The 21,668-nt window shown below is 42.4% G+C and overlaps 3 protein-coding genes across 4 annotated transcripts; all 3 read left to right on the top strand.

Moving 5' to 3' along the window:
* The first annotated feature begins 396 nt into the window (after positions 1-396).
* lbx1b (ladybird homeobox 1b) lies at positions 397-2,840 on the top strand. The gene is made up of 2 exons (XM_035637298.2): positions 397-873; positions 1,406-2,840. The coding sequence occupies exons 1-2, from the start codon at positions 546-548 to the stop codon at positions 1,891-1,893; spliced, it is 816 nt and encodes a 271-aa protein (XP_035493191.1). The 5' UTR covers positions 397-545; the 3' UTR covers positions 1,894-2,840.
* Positions 2,841-8,424: 5,584 nt separating this feature from the next.
* cenpk (centromere protein K) lies at positions 8,425-12,753 on the top strand. Its single transcript, XM_035636638.2, has 10 exons — positions 8,425-8,511; positions 8,795-8,896; positions 8,988-9,044; positions 10,068-10,131; positions 10,405-10,451; positions 10,560-10,642; positions 10,805-10,903; positions 11,007-11,142; positions 11,260-11,313; positions 12,007-12,753. Exons 1-10 carry the CDS (start codon positions 8,509-8,511, stop codon positions 12,160-12,162), a joined length of 801 nt encoding a protein of 266 aa, XP_035492531.1. The 5' UTR covers positions 8,425-8,508; the 3' UTR covers positions 12,163-12,753.
* A 213-nt stretch (positions 12,754-12,966) lies between these two features.
* LOC118312215 (stromal membrane-associated protein 1) lies at positions 12,967-20,896 on the top strand. 2 transcript variants are annotated; one of them, XM_035636633.2, is made up of 11 exons: positions 12,967-13,246; positions 13,747-13,880; positions 14,709-14,794; positions 14,893-14,968; positions 15,082-15,144; positions 15,264-15,339; positions 16,795-16,925; positions 18,240-18,447; positions 19,263-19,600; positions 19,978-20,057; positions 20,214-20,348. In XM_035636633.2, exons 1-10 carry the CDS (start codon positions 13,129-13,131, stop codon positions 20,041-20,043), a joined length of 1,296 nt encoding a protein of 431 aa, XP_035492526.1. In that variant the 5' UTR covers positions 12,967-13,128; the 3' UTR covers positions 20,044-20,057; positions 20,214-20,348. The 2 variants fall into 2 exon arrangements, with proteins under 2 accessions (XP_035492526.1, XP_035492525.1); XM_035636632.2 differs by lacking the exon at positions 19,978-20,057 and having other exon boundaries at positions 20,214-20,896.
* The last annotated feature ends 772 nt before the right edge of the window (positions 20,897-21,668 follow it).

Here is a 21,668-nt window from a genome sequence, read left to right as displayed (position 1 = left end):
ACCTATTCGGGTATCTCGCCACACGACTAAATGAGACCAAAGATGATAAGAGCACAAAGCGTTATAATTCCGCCGGGCTCCTCCTCCTTCCAGCCATGCGTCCTAATTAATGGGACACCCCCAGTCGCAAAAAGCCCCGCGCTGGACTGCAACATAGTCAAAGAGTGAAAAGGGAAGAGGGCGAAAGTGCCACTGGAGATAATTGATTACCTACCGATCGACGATAACTTGTTAGTAATCGTCAACTCTCGAGGACCTCGCCATTTTCGGGGAGGCATCTCACTCCTGCGGACTTGCTGCTCCCGAGGATCGACACTTTGAAGACACCCCCCCCGCCCCCCCACCACCACCACCACCCTCATTTTGGAATAAGATTGTCTTTACTTCATTCTCCCCTCTCTCCTCTTTTTCTTTTTTCGGGGGGGGTTTTCTATCCTCCGACTGTTATGTGACTTTCCCCACTCTGGCTTTTTTTTTTTTAAATCGCTGAATATTTCAACGAAGTCCCGTAAGGAGCCAAAAAAAAAACCTCTGCGTACAAGCCAATGATGACATCCAAAGAGGTGGCCAAATGTGATGCAGTGGAAAACAGGAGGCGAAGTCCGCTGGACCACTTGCCGCCTCCTGCCAACTCCAACAAGCCGCTGACTCCCTTCAGCATCGAGGACATCCTGAACAAACCGTCCGTGAAGCGCAGCTACACGATATGCGGCACGGCTCACCTCATCTCGTCCTCCGAGAAGCACCGTCCGTCCGGTGTCCCCCTGTCCAGCCGCGCTCTGCTCAACCAGACCTCGCCGCTCTGCGCGCTGGAGGAGCTGGCCAGCAAGACGTTCAAGGGGCTGGAGGTCAGCGTCCTGCAGGCGGCCGAAGGTAAATGTCCATCGCCTCCGAAAACACTGCAAAAGGGAAACGCATCGCTTTTTTGTAGTTGTTGTTTTTCTTCCTCCAAACGTTATGCATTCGTTTCATCCGTCTCGTGCGAGGGCCTGCACTGGGCAGAAAATGACAATTCGGCTGCGCCTTGTATTTATTCATTGCACTTGTTCATAATAACCAGGGCAAGTTTTTTTTGTCTCTTGTGTTAAAGGAAATGTGTTATCGAACCAAGGCGCGTTAAGTTTATTCTTCAACGAAATAAATCGCCTCCGCCTTTAAAAATAAATATATATATATTAGGGCCTCATGTGTCTGCTGCTCATATTTCCCAGTGGTGTCTGCGTAATATTCTTGTAATGACCTGCTCCCACGGGGGCTTAACTGATTTAGTGTTTCACAGATCACTTGCACTCTTATTTTTGCGTTGTGGTCACTTTTACGCGCACGCCGCAGCGGCGCCGACAGAGCCACGGTGCACCTGCGTCAATCGGCGATGTCTCACTCCGCCTCCTTGTCTCCCTCACAGGCCGGGACGGGATGACTCTGTTCGGCCAGAGGTCCACCCCGAAGAAGCGTCGGAAGTCCCGGACGGCGTTCACCAATCACCAAATCTACGAGCTGGAGAAGCGCTTCCTGTACCAGAAGTACTTGTCCCCCGCCGACCGGGACCAGATCGCGCAGCAGCTGGGCCTGACGAACGCGCAGGTCATCACGTGGTTTCAGAACCGCAGGGCCAAGCTAAAACGGGACCTGGAGGAGATGAAGGCCGACGTGGAGTCGGCCAAGGCCGTGGGACAGGTCCCCCTGGAGAAGCTCGCCAAGCTGGCGGACCTGGAGAAATGCGCCAACGGCACGCTGGGCCACCCGCGACCCGAGTCGCCCGCGCGGGGCGGCCAGCAGGAGCTCGAGCTCGCGCAGAAACTGCGGTCGTCGCCGCTGTCCCCGTTCTCAGACCACACAACGAGTAAAGAGTGCTCAGAGGACGAGGACGTGGAGATTGATGTGGACGACTGATGGCGCAGCGTGGGGCTGAGAAGGCGAGAGACACAAAAAGACGATAAAGAAGAAAGAAGAAAAAAAAATCCCACCGAGGACTTGTAACTTACTATATTGTATACCATATCTCAGAACGTGTACCAAAATGTATTGACTTTTATATCGACACAGAAATACCTATTCATAGTGACGCATGAAAAGAGAAACGAGAAATATGCAGTGGTATTTTACAGTGTATCCATTAGCGATCTGTTACTCCTTGCAATCAAAGCAATATGGTCCAACGTGACAGGAGTAACTCACTATTTTTTTACACTGTAGGCCAACACACACACACACACACACACACACACACACACACACCTGTTCCAAAAGGCCTGTCCTCACACACACACTCAAAAGTGCTCCAGTTTTTTCCGCCATATTTTTGCATGTAAATGCATGATTTGATTTGTGATCATTATCTATTTATTCTTTTCTTTATTCTTTTTTTTATTTTTCTCTTTAATTTAAACGCTATTGTCTTTTCTGTGAGCCAAGTCGCCATTGAGTCACTTTTGTCACTGCCGGCTCCTCTTCCTCCTCCTCCTCCTCCTCCCCTCCTCATCATCATCTGACTGTAACCCCTTGACTTCAGTTCATATTCGGCGTCCCGATGCTGCAGTGCATGATTATGATGATGATGATGATGATGTTGATCGGAAAGGCAAAAACTCGGATATTCACAGCGTCGCGTTTATTTCATGGGACTGCTCCAGCGATGGCGAGGATCGACAGAGAACACTGCGGCGATTTTAAACAAAGCTGTTGGCCACTTTTTAGATTTATTGTTTGGATACAATAGATTTACAGTTAGAGCCTAAATTTGTTATGTTTTTGTACACCTGTAAGTGCCTTTCTAAAATCAGGACATTATATGAAAACCAATGCACAGACTGTAATGTATATAGGCTACTATGGGAATAAAAATGGCTTTTCTGAATATTTCTTTTATGTTGTAATTCTTGAATTAATATCGAGGGGTTTTTTTCTTCTTCTTCTTCTTCTTCTTTTTATTTCTATGCATACAAAGGCCTGGTGGGTTTTTTTTCTTTTGCGGACACAAACAAAATCATTTTAGAAACACGCTCTCCTTGCCAAATCTGGGCGTGTGAAGCCGATCAAAAGCGGCCCATTTAGAGTTATTATACTGAACTATTTGGTCCCTTTGTGCGCCTTTCTACTATGATGCTCTAAACATTTCGTGGCCGGGAATCTCACGTCGCCTTTCACTGCCTAAATGCGTGTCGTGGCTTCTTGACCCGCAGACGTGTTTCTCCATTCGTGGCAAAAATTTATGTGAGAAACACAAATCTGGTGCCGGGGGCTTAAAAAGAGGAGGATGCCACAGAAAAAAAGAAAAGCACAAGGTTTTGGGCCAGTTTTCTGCGGGGCCTTCATAGACCCCCTTCTCCCGTTTTTTTGTTTTTTGTTTTGTTTTGTTCTGCGGGACTGGGCCGTAATTTTGAGCGTAAAGCATGAAAAGTGGGGACAAATGAGCCGCGTTCCCCCGATGGGACGGGCCACAAAGGAGCAGGGCCGCTCCCCCGCAGGCAGCAATACTGAGACAAGTGTGTCCCGCCGCACAAAAAGGACGCAAACGTTTGGAGGCCATATGGTTTTGGAGATTTCCTCACAAATTCAGACAATTTGATGGATTGAGTTAACCCTCCTTTTAAACAGTTTAACTGGCTGCGAACAAAGGCCACACCGACTCCCCCTCCACGAGGGCATCTGCGGCTATTAATGTCTCGCCTCTTTCTTCGCCTGGCGTTTGGAACAAGTCAATGAATTACAATGAAACTGCCCCTTTTTTTTCTCCTTGTGAGCCGCTTGTGTCCCTCCGCTTTTTTTAGCTGCGGAATAATATGTTTGACTTCTGTCCAAGAGGGTTTTCTAAACAAGAAATGGATTTTTGGTGGGAGTTGTTTTTTTAATGTTAAGCAGGGAGCCATAAAGAGTTCGGGCACTGGGGGGGGGGGGGGGGGGGGTCTTTTGTTTGTGTTTGTTAGTTTTGTTTGTGCTTTTTGTCTCTCATCTTTCTTTCTTTTTTCTTCTTCTCTCACGTCCTTTGTCTTTAAGGAGTTTAATGAAGCTGAAAACATGGGGATGTGAGAGAGAGAGAGAGAGAGAGAGTGTCCAGAGGAGGAATTCAAAAGGCAACCTCCCGTTTAACCCTCTTTGTTAGGAGGAACGATAAGTAGAGCTGTCTTCTTCCCAGTTGTTTAGTAGCGTTGGCTCGGGCTTTTTTCCCTTTCCTATTTTTTAAATTTTTTTATTCAGGATGACCTGAAAAGTTGATACACAAAAGCGTTTAATATGACTGAAGCTAATGTTAATTCAGTAGGCAAATTAGTCTCTCTATTTCTATATGTACACATAGAAAATATAGGTATATTTTTTATTTAGAAATTTTTTTTCGAAGCATCGCTTTATAAGCAGTAGCCTAGATAATGTATTTAATTTCTCCTGTTGGCATCATGAAATCAGGCTCAGTAAATCCGTTACTAATAATATTAAATGTTGTAGTGGTAGAAATTAGCATTGGTGATAAATATTGTTCAGTAATAAGACACTTTGTCCCTGTATCTGCTTTACAAGTACCATAGTGTGTGACAAACTAACTAAATGATTAGGCCAAATATTGTTATTAAGGTTTTATATATATATATATATATATATATATATATATATATATATATATATATATATATAAAACCTTAATAACAATATTTGGCCTAATCATTTAGTTATATATATATATAAAACCTTAATAACAATATTTGGCCTAATCATTTAGTTATATATATATATATATATATATATATATATATATATATATATATATGTATATTAGAGGTATCCATTTATTGTAAAGCTGCCTCCGAAAGAAAACAGTGATTCTTCAAAGCGTATATTACATTTTTCCCACTCAGTGTGTGTGTGTGTGTGTGTGTGTGTTTGTGTGTATGTGTGTGTGTGTGTGTGTGTCTCTTCTGCAGCCTATTCTGAATCAAGCATATTTATGAAGGGAGAGAGTGTTAAGGCAGGCTAAGTTTATGGATTCCACTTGCTTATTTTATGAGGGCTTGTCAGGCGGGCCCAGCGATAAGTAATACTACAGTCTGAGGGACCACTTCGTGGTAATTAATCTGGAGGTCTTAAGTGTATTTCAGTATTTCACTTCAAGATGGAAAAAATCACTACTTCAATCGTGCGGAAAATTGAAGTTTGATGCATGAGTCCCTACTGAAACAATAGTACAGCCCTCTCTTTTCATCTCTTCCCCTCCCCTTTTTTATACTCCCTCTCTCTCTCCCTCCCTCCCTCCCTCCCTCACTCTCTCTCTCTCCCTCTTATTATTTGCACCTTGTGGAAAAGTCTCAGGTGCAAAGTGTAAATGAAGACACTGGTCCTTGAGACTCTCAGTGAGTGACAGTATTTAAGCATTGCCACACACACAAAAAGAAGGAAATAATTAGTTCAATTATTGCAGAAAATAATGTATATCCATATTCCTCAGTCACTCAATTTCAAATTATCATTATTATTATTATTATTGAATAAGTATTTAAAAAATGAGATCTTTAAACGACTTTATATTTGCCTGCAGTTACACCACTCTATATATCTAAATAGAGCTGAATTGTAGAGTTTTAATCATAGCCTTCCTGTGGAGCCAGTTAATACTTCAAACTTCAATTTTACGGGCGATTGAACTAAGCATGTTCCTGACAGAATTGATGTATGTATTAATTTCCTTTAACTGTTGATTAATTAGGCTGCGCTGAAGGCTCAAATGGAACGGTTTGTTCGTAAATTTGCATATTAATCAAATTCTAATTGATCATTCAAATAATTCAGGCTGTGTGATTTTTTTTGTTGTCGGATGGGGCTTGAAATCATATACCAGGAAAAATCAGTAAATATTTACAAATATATATACATGTGTACGGTTTTCTCCACTTCTGATGCTGCATGTCCACCAGATCATGATCAAACAGTCGGTCGGAGTCAGTCTGGCTGTTTGGACTAAATTGCTCCTTTAGTTTTGTTGCAACAAATGCTCTGATAGATGATATATTACAACCAAACAACCGCACACCTATGAAGTGTGTGTGAGAGGAGAGGGGGAGAGAGAGGGAGAGAAGGAGATGCAGATTGGCCAATGTATTCTGTTAATATCTGTACTGTTTATTAGGAAAAATATTGTGTGGGGGGGGTGGACCTCACAGATTGACACTGATTTGATGTGGCAGGTCATGTGCCACCGTGTTGCAGTCTGACGCTGCAGATCACAGGTGCCTGGAGTTTGTGGGATGATGAATATGACAGAGAGGAATAAATGAATAAAAATGCTTTAACAAATGTTGAAACAGCATCCAACTCACACCGTGAGGTGTCAGAAAGGGTGAAAAAAGCAAGGCTGCAGACAACAGCGTAGATATAATTTGAGCAGTACATGAAGTCTGTTTTCAATGTAATTATTTAATGACTGACTAAATGATTAAAGCTAGTTTACGAGGAGCAGGTCGGCCTGACGTCTATAATGAATATGTTAAAATTCGTCCCAGGTTATGAGCAAATTTTTCAGCAGGGATGTGAATCAAGATTTTAAAGAAACTAGAGAATAATTCTGCACATCATTAGCAGCATATAAATATGATTTGATTAGATAAATGCAGGTGACAAGAGATGGAGAAGGCAGAAAAAAAGGTCTAAAGTACTGTTGATAGACATGATGGAAAACTTTATTTCATAGAGAAAAAACACTTGGAATAATCAAATGAATACAAAGAATATCATAAAAATTAACATAAGGTGTCCCTGGTGTTAGTGGCAGTCATCTAGAAGCACATCAAAATCTAATGGATTCATCCTTTGAATCAGGTGTCAGACCGAAGCACACACGGGTTATGAAAAACTGTCAGAATTCAGACTGTGACAATTAAATGAGAAAGGAGAGGCAGGAGGAGGTGCAGGTGTTGACTGTGGCTGCAAACCCCAGATAGTCTGAGCACAGAGGCAAACAGAGACACCTGCTGGTGGAGACTTGACACTGAACCACCCCCCCCCCCCACACACACACACACACACACACACACACACACACACACTGAGCAGTTAATCAGCCATAGTGTGTGCGTGTGTGTGTTTTGCTAAATGTTTTTACCTGATATTGATTAAAGATTGATAGATAATTACTTTATTTATCCCAAGCTGGGGAATTCCAGTGTAACAGCAGCACGTTTCACACAGCACACTTTAAAAATACATACAATATATACACAAACAAATGTAAAAATATACGAATTGCAAAAAATCTAGTGAATAAGAATAATGAAATATTAATAGTGGAAATAGTGCAGTAGTACAATCAGTTACCAATAGTGTGTAGAGGAACATAGCAACATGAAGGTGCAAATGTGCCGGGATATATGTTTGAGTTTAGTTTAAGCATATACTACAACATATACTATTTTGTACATATGAGTATTTACTTGAATATTAAACTATTGCACCCCTCTCTCTTATTAAACTTCAGATGGGATTCATTTGCATTATCATGTTTAGGCTGATTAGGCAGGTAGTGTCAATGCACAATGCAAATAAAATATTGACAGTTCTATTCTATTTTGTTCTGTAAATCTTTAAAATTATTGTCAACTAAGTTGTATTTGGGTAAGAACTCAATACTTATGTCATTGTGTAAGCTGTGGAGTAGCAGGCAGATCTCTCTCACAGTAAAAATATCATCACATTCTCAACAATCATACAGAATCATAGTCGTCTGGTGTCGGTTTTCACCTCAATTTGCAATATTGAATTCCGTCCAAGGCGTTGAGACCCAAACACCTCCTGCCTTCTCCCTACTGAACCTCACTACATGCTCCATCTGACATCTCCTGAACAAACCCACACTGATTTAAAGGCTGCTGGCATTAATGAATGAGGGACTTTGACAAAAATCTGCATATTTCAAGTATATACATATTGATTTATGTGTACTATCTCACAGTGCTGGATAAAAAAAGCTGACTGCAGATTCCTCCATCTCAAGTGAAAGTTATGCTTTTCAACACGTTCAATGCAGAACATCCACATTTAAAATCTCATAATAATATTGGATTATCATCACTTATGCTAAAGTACAGTATTTTCTCATTGCAGCTGGTTAAGAATGAGCTCATTTTAACATTGCTGACTTACTTGTTGGGTATTAGATCTCTTGCATTTCTCAGATGATCTTGTTCATGTCCAAACTTATAACTAGCGGCTCTGTCAAATGTATTTGGGGGTGAATGCAGCTTTGTGTTGTCTGTTTTTACGGAAACTCAGTGAACCGTTAGTTAAACATTGACTCAATGTGGTGTGAACCTACTCGACATTACAGCAGCAGAGTCACAGCCTCACACATAAACTGTTCATAGCGTGCTCATAACACTACGCACTGCAGTTGCGCAGTCCTGCGCAGCATTGGCGCTCCCCAGCACCACGCGCCGTCGCAGACCCTACGTCATCAATGTTGGCGGTATTTTGAAAAGGAGGCGCCTGTTTGTTTTCGTCCGCTCAGTGAGCGATATTTGACAAACTATGGTAAGAAAACGTTCCATTCCACTCGGAGCTGCGGTCCACGTGTGCACATAGAAACGTAGAGTGCGACATTTGCAACATTCTTTACCGAGAACATCCGCCGTGCTCACGTAAACCAACATGTTCACTTCTTCCCCGTGGGACACAGCTGCGGACAGACCGAACCTGCGCACTTTGCTCACTTCACCCGTGTCCTACTCACTGTTTACGCTATTCATTTCACTAAGAACACGACTCACCCGACTCTAAATCGACGTCTTTTGACTGTTTGTGTTCCCGTGTTGAGGCCGAGGTGAAGTCGGGCGAGCGGGCGGCGGCGGTGCTGTCGGAGGCTGCGCAGTGTGAGCTGCTCGACCTGTGCGAGGATCAGTTCGCGCAGCTGGAGAAGGCAAGTTCCCGCTTTTTCTCCCGAACGTGCACACCGTGTGTAGGCCGACCCTCGACTTCAACCAGCCAATCACCGCGTCTCTGTGTTGCAGCTTCAGAATGAGGTCATACTGTGCGAACCGGATTTCGGTGAGAATCCACAGGAGCAGGTGAGATGATTTGCTCATGTTCATTTTCCGTCTCTCCAGAGTATCCTCACAATGTCACCGATGACACCTGAACACACCTTGATGTGAAATGTCTCCAAAGCTATCTGTGGAGATGCGCATTTGTCCAGGTCATAGTTATACAACGGGACAATGAATCAGGAGCAACTGGAGTAACACGTATTGTCCAAGAGGACTCTTCAGGTCTTGACTTATGTTCAGCATAATGTGACTAATGTTCACAATCAGTGGATTGGTGCCAAATAGTAAAGACATCATCACATCATCACAGTCCAGAGCAAAATGATATCCAGTTTACTGTCGTGTATCATGAAGCGAAGCATCAAATCATTACATTCGACAAGCCAGAACCAGGTAATGCTTGACACTTCTGATTGCAAACAAAACTATTTACTAGAGACCATCCTGGGACGGGATCCGGCCAGCCACGACACCTGTCACATGTTCCAACATGTGTACGCAGTAGTAGTAGTAGACATAAACACACAAACAAACAGATTCATTTCTACATGCTCTTGACACCTGCATTTTGATATTATGTGGGGCACACAATTTCTTTTTAATGATGAGTTACTGGTCGCTTGGCTCACTTTACTTTATAAGTAGCCTCACCAACATTGCATAATAAATACTGGCCAAAGTAGTAAAAACCACCTCAGTGGTACAGTAGGTGTCTCCAGGACCATATTTTACCAGGATCACACACACACACACACACACACGCACCCATGTTGTGAAAACATACACAAGATGTAATTTTTAAGAAAATGAAATGTAAACCAAATTATTTGAATAAACAGCCAAGAAAAATAACTTTTTGGTTCCAAAGACGTTAATCCAGCGGGGTGAGGAAGATGTGCGTATTGCCACTAACCACAGGGTTGGCAGACTGGCAATTTGCTTTTCAATCATACAATTGCACATTTGTGTTTTAAATAACTTTAAAAAGGAACCAACAGTTTAATCTCCTGTCTTGGTAAATGTGTTGTCTGTCATCTCCAATAGTCAATAAATCGACTGATAGCCACAGAAGCTGAGCTGAAGCAGTGGCTGGCAGTGGAGCCAAAATGTAAGTCCTCCATAAACACTGTGATGGCAGATGTAATCATAGCATAAGTGCTAACATAACTGAAGTATTAATATCACAAATCACTACCACACTTGTATGGCAGTTAAACTTGGTGCATCACTGTTAAATCATGCAATCGATTTCAGCTCAGATGTTGTGTCCTCATCAGGTTGTGATTCTCGACTTTCTAATCAAATTTTCTGCTGTATCTAATGTCTAACACAACAAAATTAGCATTTTTTATAATATACTAACTTATTTTGTGCCGTTCAGTGCTGGCAGCAAATTCAGAAGTTTTACTTCAAGCTGGAAAAGAGGAGGTATGTTGACGTGTAAACTGCAACATCAAAGAATATCTCACTAAAGACCCTTGATTCAATGCATCGCTGGAGTTATACAATTGGTTTTCCTCACTTCGTTTTCCACAGATGCTCAAGCTTTGCTCTGAACTTGAGATGGTTGCTTCCTGCTATGAGGCAAAGCGAGACAAACTGAGAGAAACCAAAGAACTGTAAGTGATCACAGCGATACACTGTATTTTTTCCATAATTTACTGTGCTGCCTCAAAGCACGTAAATGCATTTCAGAAGTGATTGAAGAGACCTTTGTGAGGTGTTACATGTTGTTTGCTCCTTGTATTGCACTGAAAGTTTTGGGTTTGTATTTTTTTTAGGGAACAGAAGTGGCTGGAGCAGAAGAATCAGGTGCTAATAGCGGCCAGTGATCATGCTGAACGACTTCGAATGGAAAAGGAGACATTGTCAGAGCTAAGGTAAACCAGAAGGGTCCGAGTTATGAGGTGAATCTCCTCCGGAGACGTGTGAAGAGCAACAAATATGGAACGAGGAGAAATAATTGAAACTTGCTTTCCACAGTGTACTGCAAGACACCAAGGCCAAAATCCAGAAAATGAAGGTCTATCAGGAGAGGTTGATGGAGTCTCTGGGGGACGTCCTGGAGAAGCACGTTCCTCTCCCTCAAAATGAACCCAGTGCGAACAGGAAGAAAAAGGTGCAGTGACTCGTGTTGTGTTTGGTGATTGGTTGAACCTTTACAGCCTATTTTAATGTAAAAATCTGTGCTGTTACTCCTCCAGTACTGCTTAACATCTTTTGTTTTCATTTACAGAATATTGAACTGGAGATAAGTGAGGACTTGATTTCACTTAATGAAATTCTCGAGGTGAGTTTTTGTGTACTACATAATTGTAATGGATGATTTAAATTTTTTTTTTTTTTAAGGTTTTTATAGAACTTATGTCTGCTGTTTTGAATATGTCATGGTACAGTTTCTGGCCTATTTATCCTGGGGTATAATTTATACTATAATTATTGCTTTAAAAAAAGAGGTAACTCTTAACCTACTGTTAAAGCATTCCTTTAAGGTTAAACCTCATGTATTGGGATACACCTCCATGGGCCACGTCTTTAAGGGATGCAAGCGGACATATTGACATTTTAGAGCATGAAAGCATAAATAACATTATAATAGAATGCAGACCCTTGTCCTGACAGCCATTTCTATAAGCACTATGATTTTGTGCATGTTGGCTCACTGGAAACCGAGCCATCATAATGTTATTGTTGATTACAACTGAGCCACTCCAGTCTACAAGTCTGTTGTGATGGAGAAGCTCCCACCTGCGGTTGCTGTTGATTGGTGCTGTGATGACATAAATAAATACCAAGACGCCACTATAGCTGTTTATATTTACAACAAAGACCAATTCCCGAATTTCACATACAGTGTAGTGATGTATGTATGTACAGTTTGTCATAATTCACTCACAACCACAAACGTTGTAGTGTCCCGGTGCCAACGGCACATACCATTGAAACATAAATATCCTTTATTCAAGTATCTCTTCCCATGCAGGTGCTCATGAACAAGGTCCTGAACACACCGCACGACCCTTACGTGACGATAGACAACACATTCTGGCCGCCGTACGTGGAGATGCTTCTCCGCTATGGGATTGCAGTGAGGCACCAAGAGAATAACTTCAAGATCCGCCTGGAGACCTTCTTTTAGGGCAGTGCTGCATTAGCCATCTTAAGCGCCAGAGTTTTTAAGTCTCTGAGTCTCCTTGTACAGTGCTGTCGTTATGTGTATTTGTGTAAGCTGATATGAAGACTGATATGAAAACACTTATTTACTGTATGTATAGGTCTATAGTAGAGTGCATTAAAGTATGAGCATTTTATGACTTGCCCATTAAGACTTTACCTGACTATTTTTTAGTTCAAGAACCGATTTGCTTGTACAGGATAACCATGGTTTCTTTTAAAAACAATGACACCATCTACAGTAAATCAAAGTTATGAAAGTATAATTTTTTCACTGAGCACTGTAAATAACTTTGTTCATGTGACCTCTGATTAAAATCGAATAAGTTTGAGTGTCCTCTTGACCACATATTTTCTCTGATCATATTTTCATAGCTGTTTTCGTTTGCCAGGTTTAATCAGCAATGTACAGTATGTAAGAATGCATGTGTTGTTTGAATTAATCCTATATTCACTTCTTTAAAGTGTCAAAAGATGAATATCTGAACATTCATTTTTGTTAATATTTTCTTGTTCATGTTCAATAAAACTGGCAGCTGCAGCTGTGGTGATGTTATATTATGATCATCCTCTCGTTATTAATGAAAGCATCCAGCAGGCACCTTTCCAGGAAAAAATGTCAATTGGAAAATGACGATGAACGTTTTGTGCAGATGATACATTTTTGATTAAAAATTGAAAACTATTCACGATTAAAAAAAATCTCCGTGCGTCAGATGACGTCAGGTACCGTCGTCCAATCCGGTGCGGCCGCCGCGTCGGCTCTCGAATTCCTGTGGGCGGAGACGAGATTCCGGTTCCGGGTGTTTTCATATCCCACTCGGACGCTTTCAGTCGTGTGATTATGGTCTTTTATCAGAAACGTCTTACGATCGACGACTGATTCAGGTTGATTTCTTGCCGTTGATAAAGCTCGACCGACGCCGCCAACATGACGACTCGCTCGGAGAGGGAGAAGGCCCAGAAACTGAACGAGCAGCACCAGGCCATCCTGTCCAAAATGCTGAGAGAGGAAGACAACAAGTACTGCGCCGACTGCGAGGCGAAAGGTGCGACGATCGCCCTGTCGAGTCCACTTCCCCTCTTCCCTTTGGTTTTTACTCCACCAACTTCACCGTTTCTTTGATAATCCGCCGCAAACTCCGAGGAACGCGATAACATATGCGTTGATTAGCTTAGCTAAGCTAACCCGCTAGTTTGTCACTGGCTCGGGCCGGTCAGCTGACACCTCTTCCCCTTAAGCTAAAGGAAGTGGCTAACTAGCGAGCTAACTTCCCCAAACCCACATAAGCTCCCCCGTCCTCCGCGTCCCCCCGTCGCCGCCTCCTTCAGCTCAGTCTTCCGGTGTTTCACAAACCGCGGCAGAGAAACCAAGAGTCTTGTTTTCACGTTGGGTATTTTAATCATCTTTGCAAAGGCTGTTCTTGGCACTTTAATCCACTCCACTGTCACGCACGTTAAGGTTTTTAAAAAATATATATATTCAGGCATCCCTCCATTTTCAAAATCTGTTAGCTCTAATGTTTCTGTTTTTTTTTGGCCTCATCAGGTCCAAGATGGGCATCCTGGAACCTGGGAGTGTTTATCTGCATCCGATGTGCCGGCATCCACAGGAACCTGGGAGTTCACATATCCAGAGTGAAATCAGTCAACCTGGACCAATGGACCTCGGACCAAATCCAGGTACGTCCTCCCATTTTTCATACTCAAGTTGAAATGTACAATCAGAATCAGTATAGGTGAATTTGGGCAGAGATTATGGTTAAGTCTTTGTTTGCGCATAAGAGAACTGATTTCAACATGGTTGAACTTGGTGCATATCTGCCCTCAGAGACGCCTCAGAGATGTGACAATGGCACAGGTTTCCTTTTCCAAGTGGTACTTCCAGTCCCAGTGGTGGACAGCTTACTCCCCTAGTGTGATTCATGCTACAAAGAAACACTGCATCCTCCTCTCCCACAATGCAACTTGATAGCCTGTCAGGCTGCTGCATGTCGTCGTTTGGGTGTTGCCGTTATAACCAGTTTTCAATCTTGCAAATAACTATCCATGTGGACATCCGAGTTCATAATTACAACCGCACTTAACCCGAAAGCTTCTATTTAAACCCAACTTTTAGTACAGGGGGTGCCTGACAAGTAAGAAAAACATTGATGACTCACATTAGTCGAGGTAATTGAACCCAAATTTGAGAATGTTTCTTATCTGCACCCTCCAGCCTTCCACCCAGCCTGGTGTACGCACACACCCCGCACACACTCCACACCCCCAGTGTGCAACACAGGCTTTCTATTAAATGGCTCCTTACTCCTGATAACGTTAGCAGGGCTATATTCTCATATGTCAGAAAGAACGACCGATATGTCTCGTTTTCAATGGCTTAGTAGTACTGCTGGTGATGAGCACACTAGTATTGTCCAAAGGTAATAAAGTGCCCCTTTAAATATTTCACGATGTCTTCGTGAATGGCGTCTGTCATCTAATGAATCCCTTTGTCTTTCCTGTTTTCAGAGTATACAGGACATGGGCAACACCAATGCCCGGAAGCTTTATGAGGCCAACCTTCCAGACAGCTTCAGAAGACCTCAAACAGACCAGTATCCTTCACTCACTGATTTACGTAAATAAAACTGTCGACAGTCGATCATTTGAGTTTGTATTTTTCCCCTTTTTTTTCCCTTAACCCCGACCTCAGAGCAGTGGAATACTTCATCAGGGATAAATATGAGAAGAAGAAATACTACAGCAAGAATGTGACCAATGGGAGCAGCGTATGTACAGACTCAAGTGTTACCATTTCAACATAATGTGCGTTCGGTTGTGCGTCATTGTTTTGTGTACTTCCGCCTGTCGTTCATGTTTGAGTTCTGTTTTGTGTTTTCAGCCGAGAGATAGTAAGAAAGAGAGGGAGCCGGACAGAGGGAGCAAGGTGTCATCCTACACCAAGGTATCACAATTACATTTCCTCATCAATAGAGTTATATAAACATGCTCTTTAGCATCTGTTTGTTGACTTAAATTGAATCCGCTTCTTACAACTATTTCTTTTTTTTTACACACATAAAGAGTGAAGAGTCCAGGCCAGTTCCCAAAATCAGTCCCTCTAAGGCTTCAGAACCCTCTGTGAACCTACTAGGCCTTGGTGAGTGTCGTTAACCTTAAAATACAAACAGTCTAAAATGGACAGTATGACGAACTGAGACTGAGATACTGTTCCTGGGGTATTGCGGAACATGGCTTGATCTTGTACATGCTTCCTGTTCTATTTCCAGCTGTGCAGGCAGAGTAAAGGACTGGCTAAACTCGTTCAGCCGGTTGTTACATATTTATGAACTTTGTTTGCCGTGTAAATGTCGCGTATTGATTCTCGATTACCTGAGGAACAACAGAGTATTTCTATATGACGAGTGCAGGTTACCTTCGCTCCTGGTTTGGTGTAGCGTGTTGGTGCTGGGTTGGGTTATGCCTGGGACTGTGTGTACCAGTACTGTGCCTTTACAGCAGAGGAGAGCTGCACTGAGCTGTGATACTGTGCTGCAGGATTCAGTCGGGACCGAACCTTGACCGTCCCCATCTTCAGCTTGGGTTGTCACGGTAAACTTGTTGGCCTGGTGTGTATTAAAAGGGAAGTAAGCTGTTTTAATCCAATATACTTTTTGTGAAATTCATCTAATATTTCCGCCAGCTGTCAGTAAACCACTGATAGCCAGAGGAAGTGCTGCAACTGCTGGCTCGCTCACCATTAGCGACCGGGGAGCAACTTGTCTTGAATGTTTATGTAAATCTTGGTTTGGACATGCGTAATTTTGGCGAATCGTGGTTGAATATTACAAAGAAAGAGGACAAAATCATTTCCAGTGGTGGCACAGCACAGGCATCCCCATCCTATTTACATGTGGCGAGTTACTTTTGTTTTTGTAGTAACTGATTATTCAGGTTATTTTAACACAGGTTTGCTAATTGATCCATCTTTCAGTGTATGAGCGGCAGTTATGTCGGCATTTCTCTGCAGATGTATCAGCGGATATGCTTCTGTTCTGCTTCAGATGTCGGGGTACAACTGCAGGTTATTGTTTGTCTGTTTAATTTGTGCGCTGTTTTTTTAAATGCAACAGCTCAGGCATTAGTAATTGATTGACCACACTTCATTAAAGCCGTTTCATTTACAGTGATGAGAAGAGGACAGTTATGTTGGCGATTGGCAGAGAGGGGCATTGCATTATTTGGATTGGATCTTTTTATTATTATTTTGTTTTGTGGCTTATGAGCTACTAAGGGTAAGCTGATTAATTTTTTATTGTCCTAACCATTATGCTCACTGTGCGGGCAGGGCTGGAGCCATGGGAGGGCAATGCAGTTAAATGAATACAAAGACAACACACACTCCACATTAGCAGACAAGATTTCTGTTGGTTTGAAACCACTTCTCACCGCAGTTGGAGGTTGTATTAGGATTTTATTTATGATTTCTTAGTGGATGCAGGTAGAAAATCATTGTGGACGTCATTGAGTTATGCAGAGTTGTTGTTTTCCCAACAGTGTATGATTATTTCACAGCTGTAAAACCATTTTTTTTGTTCACCTTTTTCTGCCACAGACGCACCAGCAGCTGCCTCGGCAAACAATGGTAGCACAAGCACAAGCCAGAACAACAATGACCTGGATATATTCGGCCCCATGGTATCCAACCCCCTCCCCGCGTCCACGTCCCCAGCTCAGTTTTCTCAGGTAAAACCAAGCAAGACTTAAAGCTAAGATTTTGTGCTAATTTCTTAATATTGCTCAGCAGGGTTGAACAGTAATGGTTGTCTAGGTGTAAAACTGAAATGCAGTGTGCAATTTAAAAAGTCAAATGATCACCGGCCGCATCGTCAGGCCACAAGGCGGCAACAACGCAGAAGGGATGGAGTCAAATGAAAAGAAAATTAACGCAGCAAATCAGGCAATCTCGGCTAAACATATGACTGCAACCAAAGATTGTCTAAATTAACAATCCATTTATTGACTGAAACTTTTCTAAAAAAGTCTTCAAAGCATATTGCAATCATTTGTCAGCATATTGTAAACCCACAGATATAACATATTTACAATGGTCGAATCAGAGAGAGGCCGCACATCCTCACATGTGAGGAGATGGAGGAACAAGGGCACCTTTTGCATTAATACTTAATAAACCTATCAAACAATTCCTCTGCTGTGAAATCATAAATTTATTATTTTCTGACTCACTGTGCAGCTTTTTCACTGTGCTCTGAAAAAACCTTGTCGGGCCCTCATGTTCACAACAGCAGAACACTGCTGCACTATTAAGCAAATGCACAGTCGACACTAATTTAGTATGAAAACATTTCTGTATCTCATGTTCTTTTATTCTGCCTAGTTGCTGAAGTTGAGCCCTTCGACTGTAGTAAATGTTATTGTGTGAGAGAAAGGCGGGCTGAGAGGGAAACCAGACATTTGCGTTGTGTAGAATATAAACCTATGGTGTCGTTACTTTGTCTGGACACAGGTAGTACGACTAAAATAACTTGTTAGGTGTAGGGAATTTAATCACCATTAATGGCTGTACAAGCTCCGACCAGGCCACAACTGAATAATGGGGTGTTATTATGCAGGACAGAGATTATCACTCCATTTATTTTCTGGATAAAATGTGGAAACTCTTCTGTTAAATTTGACAAACTACAGTTTATGGCCCATTACGGCAACCAGGTCCCAAACCTATCGCTCGGGGCAGTTATGTAGTTTGCAGCTATGAAGAAGTGGCAGAATGCATCACGTTTTAAATCATGCGCCTAAAACGTTTTTAACATTAATGAGACTTTCGGCTGGTGACGTTTCATTTGTAGTCTGTGATTTCAGAGTCCAATATATTAAAAAAAAATCTTTCATCATAGATTTTACTGGGGGATTTGTTTGGAAAATTGAGGTAAAACTGGTAAAAAAAACAATTTTTTGGATTTAAGGATTATCCAATTTTCTGAATCAAATCGTCAACAAAACCAATGTCAGCATCCCCAGGATCTTCTTCCTCCCCCCCAGGTGAGCTCCAGTAACATGGCCGGCACCCCAACACAAGCTCCCGCCGCAGGAGTCGGAGCCGGCTCAGGGTCGGGGCAGGGGGAGCTCAACCTGTTCAGTGACAGCAGTAGTACCACTAAAACAGAAGACCTGGCCAAGAAGCCCTTGTCCAAGGACTCCATCCTTTCCCTCTATGGAACCAATAGCATGTCTCAACCGCCGCCCACTGGTGAGCACCACAATGTTTCCAAATTCATAATGATTCGTTGATGCAGCGTCTTATATTTGTAACAGCTCAATTTTTACATGGAAAGGGGGTGGTGGGGTGCAGGCCTTTTCAATATCTTGAGATGACAACAAAACTTTCATCAAGCAAAGGGAGCTAATGTTCTCAAATGTAAACTGTGTCTCATTTACCAGAACTTTGACTCTGAAACGGTCCCAAATTTCCAACATTTTACTTTGAATAAGGAACATTTGGTTTCTTTCAAAAACATTACTGACATTTGATACCCAGCCTTCTTACCCTCCGTCGTAACCAACCAAACATTTAACGGTTTATCATCAGTTCTTTAGTGACTACTGCACTGTCTTGTTTTTTTTATCTCTCAGCTGCAGATTGAATATTTCAGTGACAGCAGGGACAAGACTAGAACAGTGATGTGTAGATAATTGTGCATGAAGTTGAAAAGTAGCAATTTGTATAAATTTATGAACAGATTATTCCCTGAGTATATTGCTATATATCAAGTGATTTTTTTCCTAATATTTTAAATAAGAATTTAATTATTTCTGTATTAGGATTTTCATTTCATTTCCACTTTCATACATATGTTTTTCATATAATTTTCATATATATATGTATATATATAAATATTTGATGTATAAGGGCAGCAGAGACACTACTCTCCACTGCTGGAGACATCTTCTTAACTAATCCTGCTGTTTATTAAAATACCACAGCCGTCAATTCTGTAAAGAAATATTATTGTGCCTAACGTTCTTCCTTATCGTTTGTATGTCTTTTGTATTTTCCCCCGTCAGCTGGCATGTTCATGGGCCCCACCCAGATGCAGTTCCCTGTCCAGGCCCCTGCTGGTTATCAGGCCTTCCCTGGAATGGGCACGGCCATGCCACCCACCACTGTCATGGGTGCCATGATGGCTCAGAGCGGGGCAGCCATGATGGGGCCCAGTCCAGGCATGATGGTCGGGATGACGATGCCCAATGGCTTCATGGGAAACGCGCCCGCCACTGGTGTTATGGGCATGGCCCCGAGAATGATGGGACCACAGGGCGGTGCGATGCCCGCAGGCATGGTGCCTGCTCAGGGCATGTACGCCATCCAGCCTGGGCAGCAGGCTCAGTGGAACATGGGTCAGGTATGGAGACAGTTTCAGATTCTGCGTGTTGGTCACTGCAGATATTTAACAAATAACAAAATCTTGTATTGTTGGCCTGTGTCAATTGTGTGACACACTTCGTTTCACATGTGACCACACCCAGCTGCGATGATGCATTGCAACAATGGTGCATTGTGAGAGGCTGTACTGTACACGGTGTGGTCACAGCTTTTAGGAACCACTAGATGGCAGCACCAGCATGATTTTAGAATCAGAGACATGTCCTTACTTCATATTATATTTTCAAACATGTTTTGAACTGCACAAGCAATATCTTAGAAAACACGAAAAAATGATTGCATTTGTGGAAAAGCAATTTTCTGTCTCTGTGTTTAATAAGCTGTGGCTCTCTGCAGGCTGATGTCCAATGGCACATTGGACAACTATATGAAAAATACAACTTGACTTGTTCTTGGAGGTGAACCACCACAAGGCAGTAATTCTACTTTACCATCCTTTAGAAAATGTTGATATATGATTAATGGAGATAACTATATCTCAATAAATCTTGAGTCTGCACTTGCTTCTTCTTGTGACATGCTTGAGGTCATAACTCCAGTGTTGCTCACAGTCATCCCTCTCTCATCCTCAGATGAACCAGCAGATGTCAGGGTTGGCTCTGAATGGCGCAGGTGGCCAGATGACCTTCGCTCAGCCTCCATCAGCCATGGGCGGTTGGGCCGCAGCTGGATCTGGCCAGACTCTGAGCACGCAGCTATGGAAGTGAGCCTTCGAGCAGGTCGATGGTCGGGCAGAGTGAGAGTCGAGGCTACAGAAAGTGCAAATCTATACCTTGTGCTTCTCTGTTCTTCACGATGAACTGATGCCCATGTCCATCACAGATCGGCCTTCGGAACATGAAAATTGTATCTCTTTTTTTTTCCTCCTCCTTCTCCCTTTCTCTGTCTCTCTTTCTCTCTATTGTGTGAGTGAATTGGGAGTCACGCAGGATTACAGCCTGGCAGTTTCTGCCTGTCGTATGGTTTTTGATCATAACTTTTATTTTCCTTTTTTGGAAAAAAAACAACTTACAAGGAGATAACAGTCCAACAAAAATGATATCGACATATCAGAAAAGCTGCAGGACCAGTTACACAAGCTTTTATTGTATCACTGTATCATTATAAGATTATAGAACATTTAAATGAATCATATTTAAAGGGAGAAAGATATGACTATGAAGTCTGTCAGTACTGCTCCCAAATGTACAGCGCTGTATAACCTTCTTTTAAATGACTTGTGGTTCCCCTATAAAATTAAAGTGATAATAAATAATTTGCTCTGATGTGTTTTCTATTCAAGTGTAAGATTTTTATTTTTTTTTAAAGGCTGGGGTTAGTGTTCACCAGAGTTCCTCTACCTCTCGTCTTGGCTTTACACGACAAAGTGTCAATGCCGTCACCGTGTTGGTGGAGGACATGGCTCAAGAATGTGCGTTTGTGCCTGTGGATTGGACTTCGTCCGGTGTGAGTCCTCGGTTGAGAGGAGATACACAAGCAGGGACACTCAGTTATCTCCCGCTTGCCTAACATCTTATTCAGGTTCCCATCTGGGCACTGAATCCAACACGGCACTGAGTTGGACTGTATTTTGTATATTGGTAGTCTGGATAATAGATTCTCAGTTAATTATTTCTTCTTCCACTGGAAGAGTCTCATTTTGGAGAGTTCAAAACAAAATGTTCCCACTTCAGTTTACTGACAGTAAAGAGTGTCTTTATGTGCAGCTCCTGGGCCCAGTTCAGAAAGTTCTGGATTTGGAAATCCTTTGTTTTGCAATCCAGGATCCATCCTACTTGTGTCGGTTTTCCCAGCAACATTGGATTGTATCCCAATCCGGATACAAACTTTTCAAGATGACCAAATCTGATTTATTAGTGCTTTCAATGGATCTGCATATCACACTGAAAGGCTACTATGTAGGTAAACAAGTAAAATAACCAGTGGAGCCGCTCCAAGTGTATCAGCACGAAGAGACAGAAAACAGCGCAAAACAATACGGACACCCCTTCCAATTAAATGTCTTAACCATCATCTGACCCACAACC

The sequence above is a fragment of the Scophthalmus maximus genome, chromosome 8, assembly GCF_022379125.1.
Source record: "Scophthalmus maximus strain ysfricsl-2021 chromosome 8, ASM2237912v1, whole genome shotgun sequence".
NCBI lineage: Eukaryota > Metazoa > Chordata > Actinopteri > Pleuronectiformes > Scophthalmidae > Scophthalmus > Scophthalmus maximus.
Note: the sequence above shows the minus strand (reverse complement) of the source record. Positions and strands in the feature narration are given on the sequence as shown.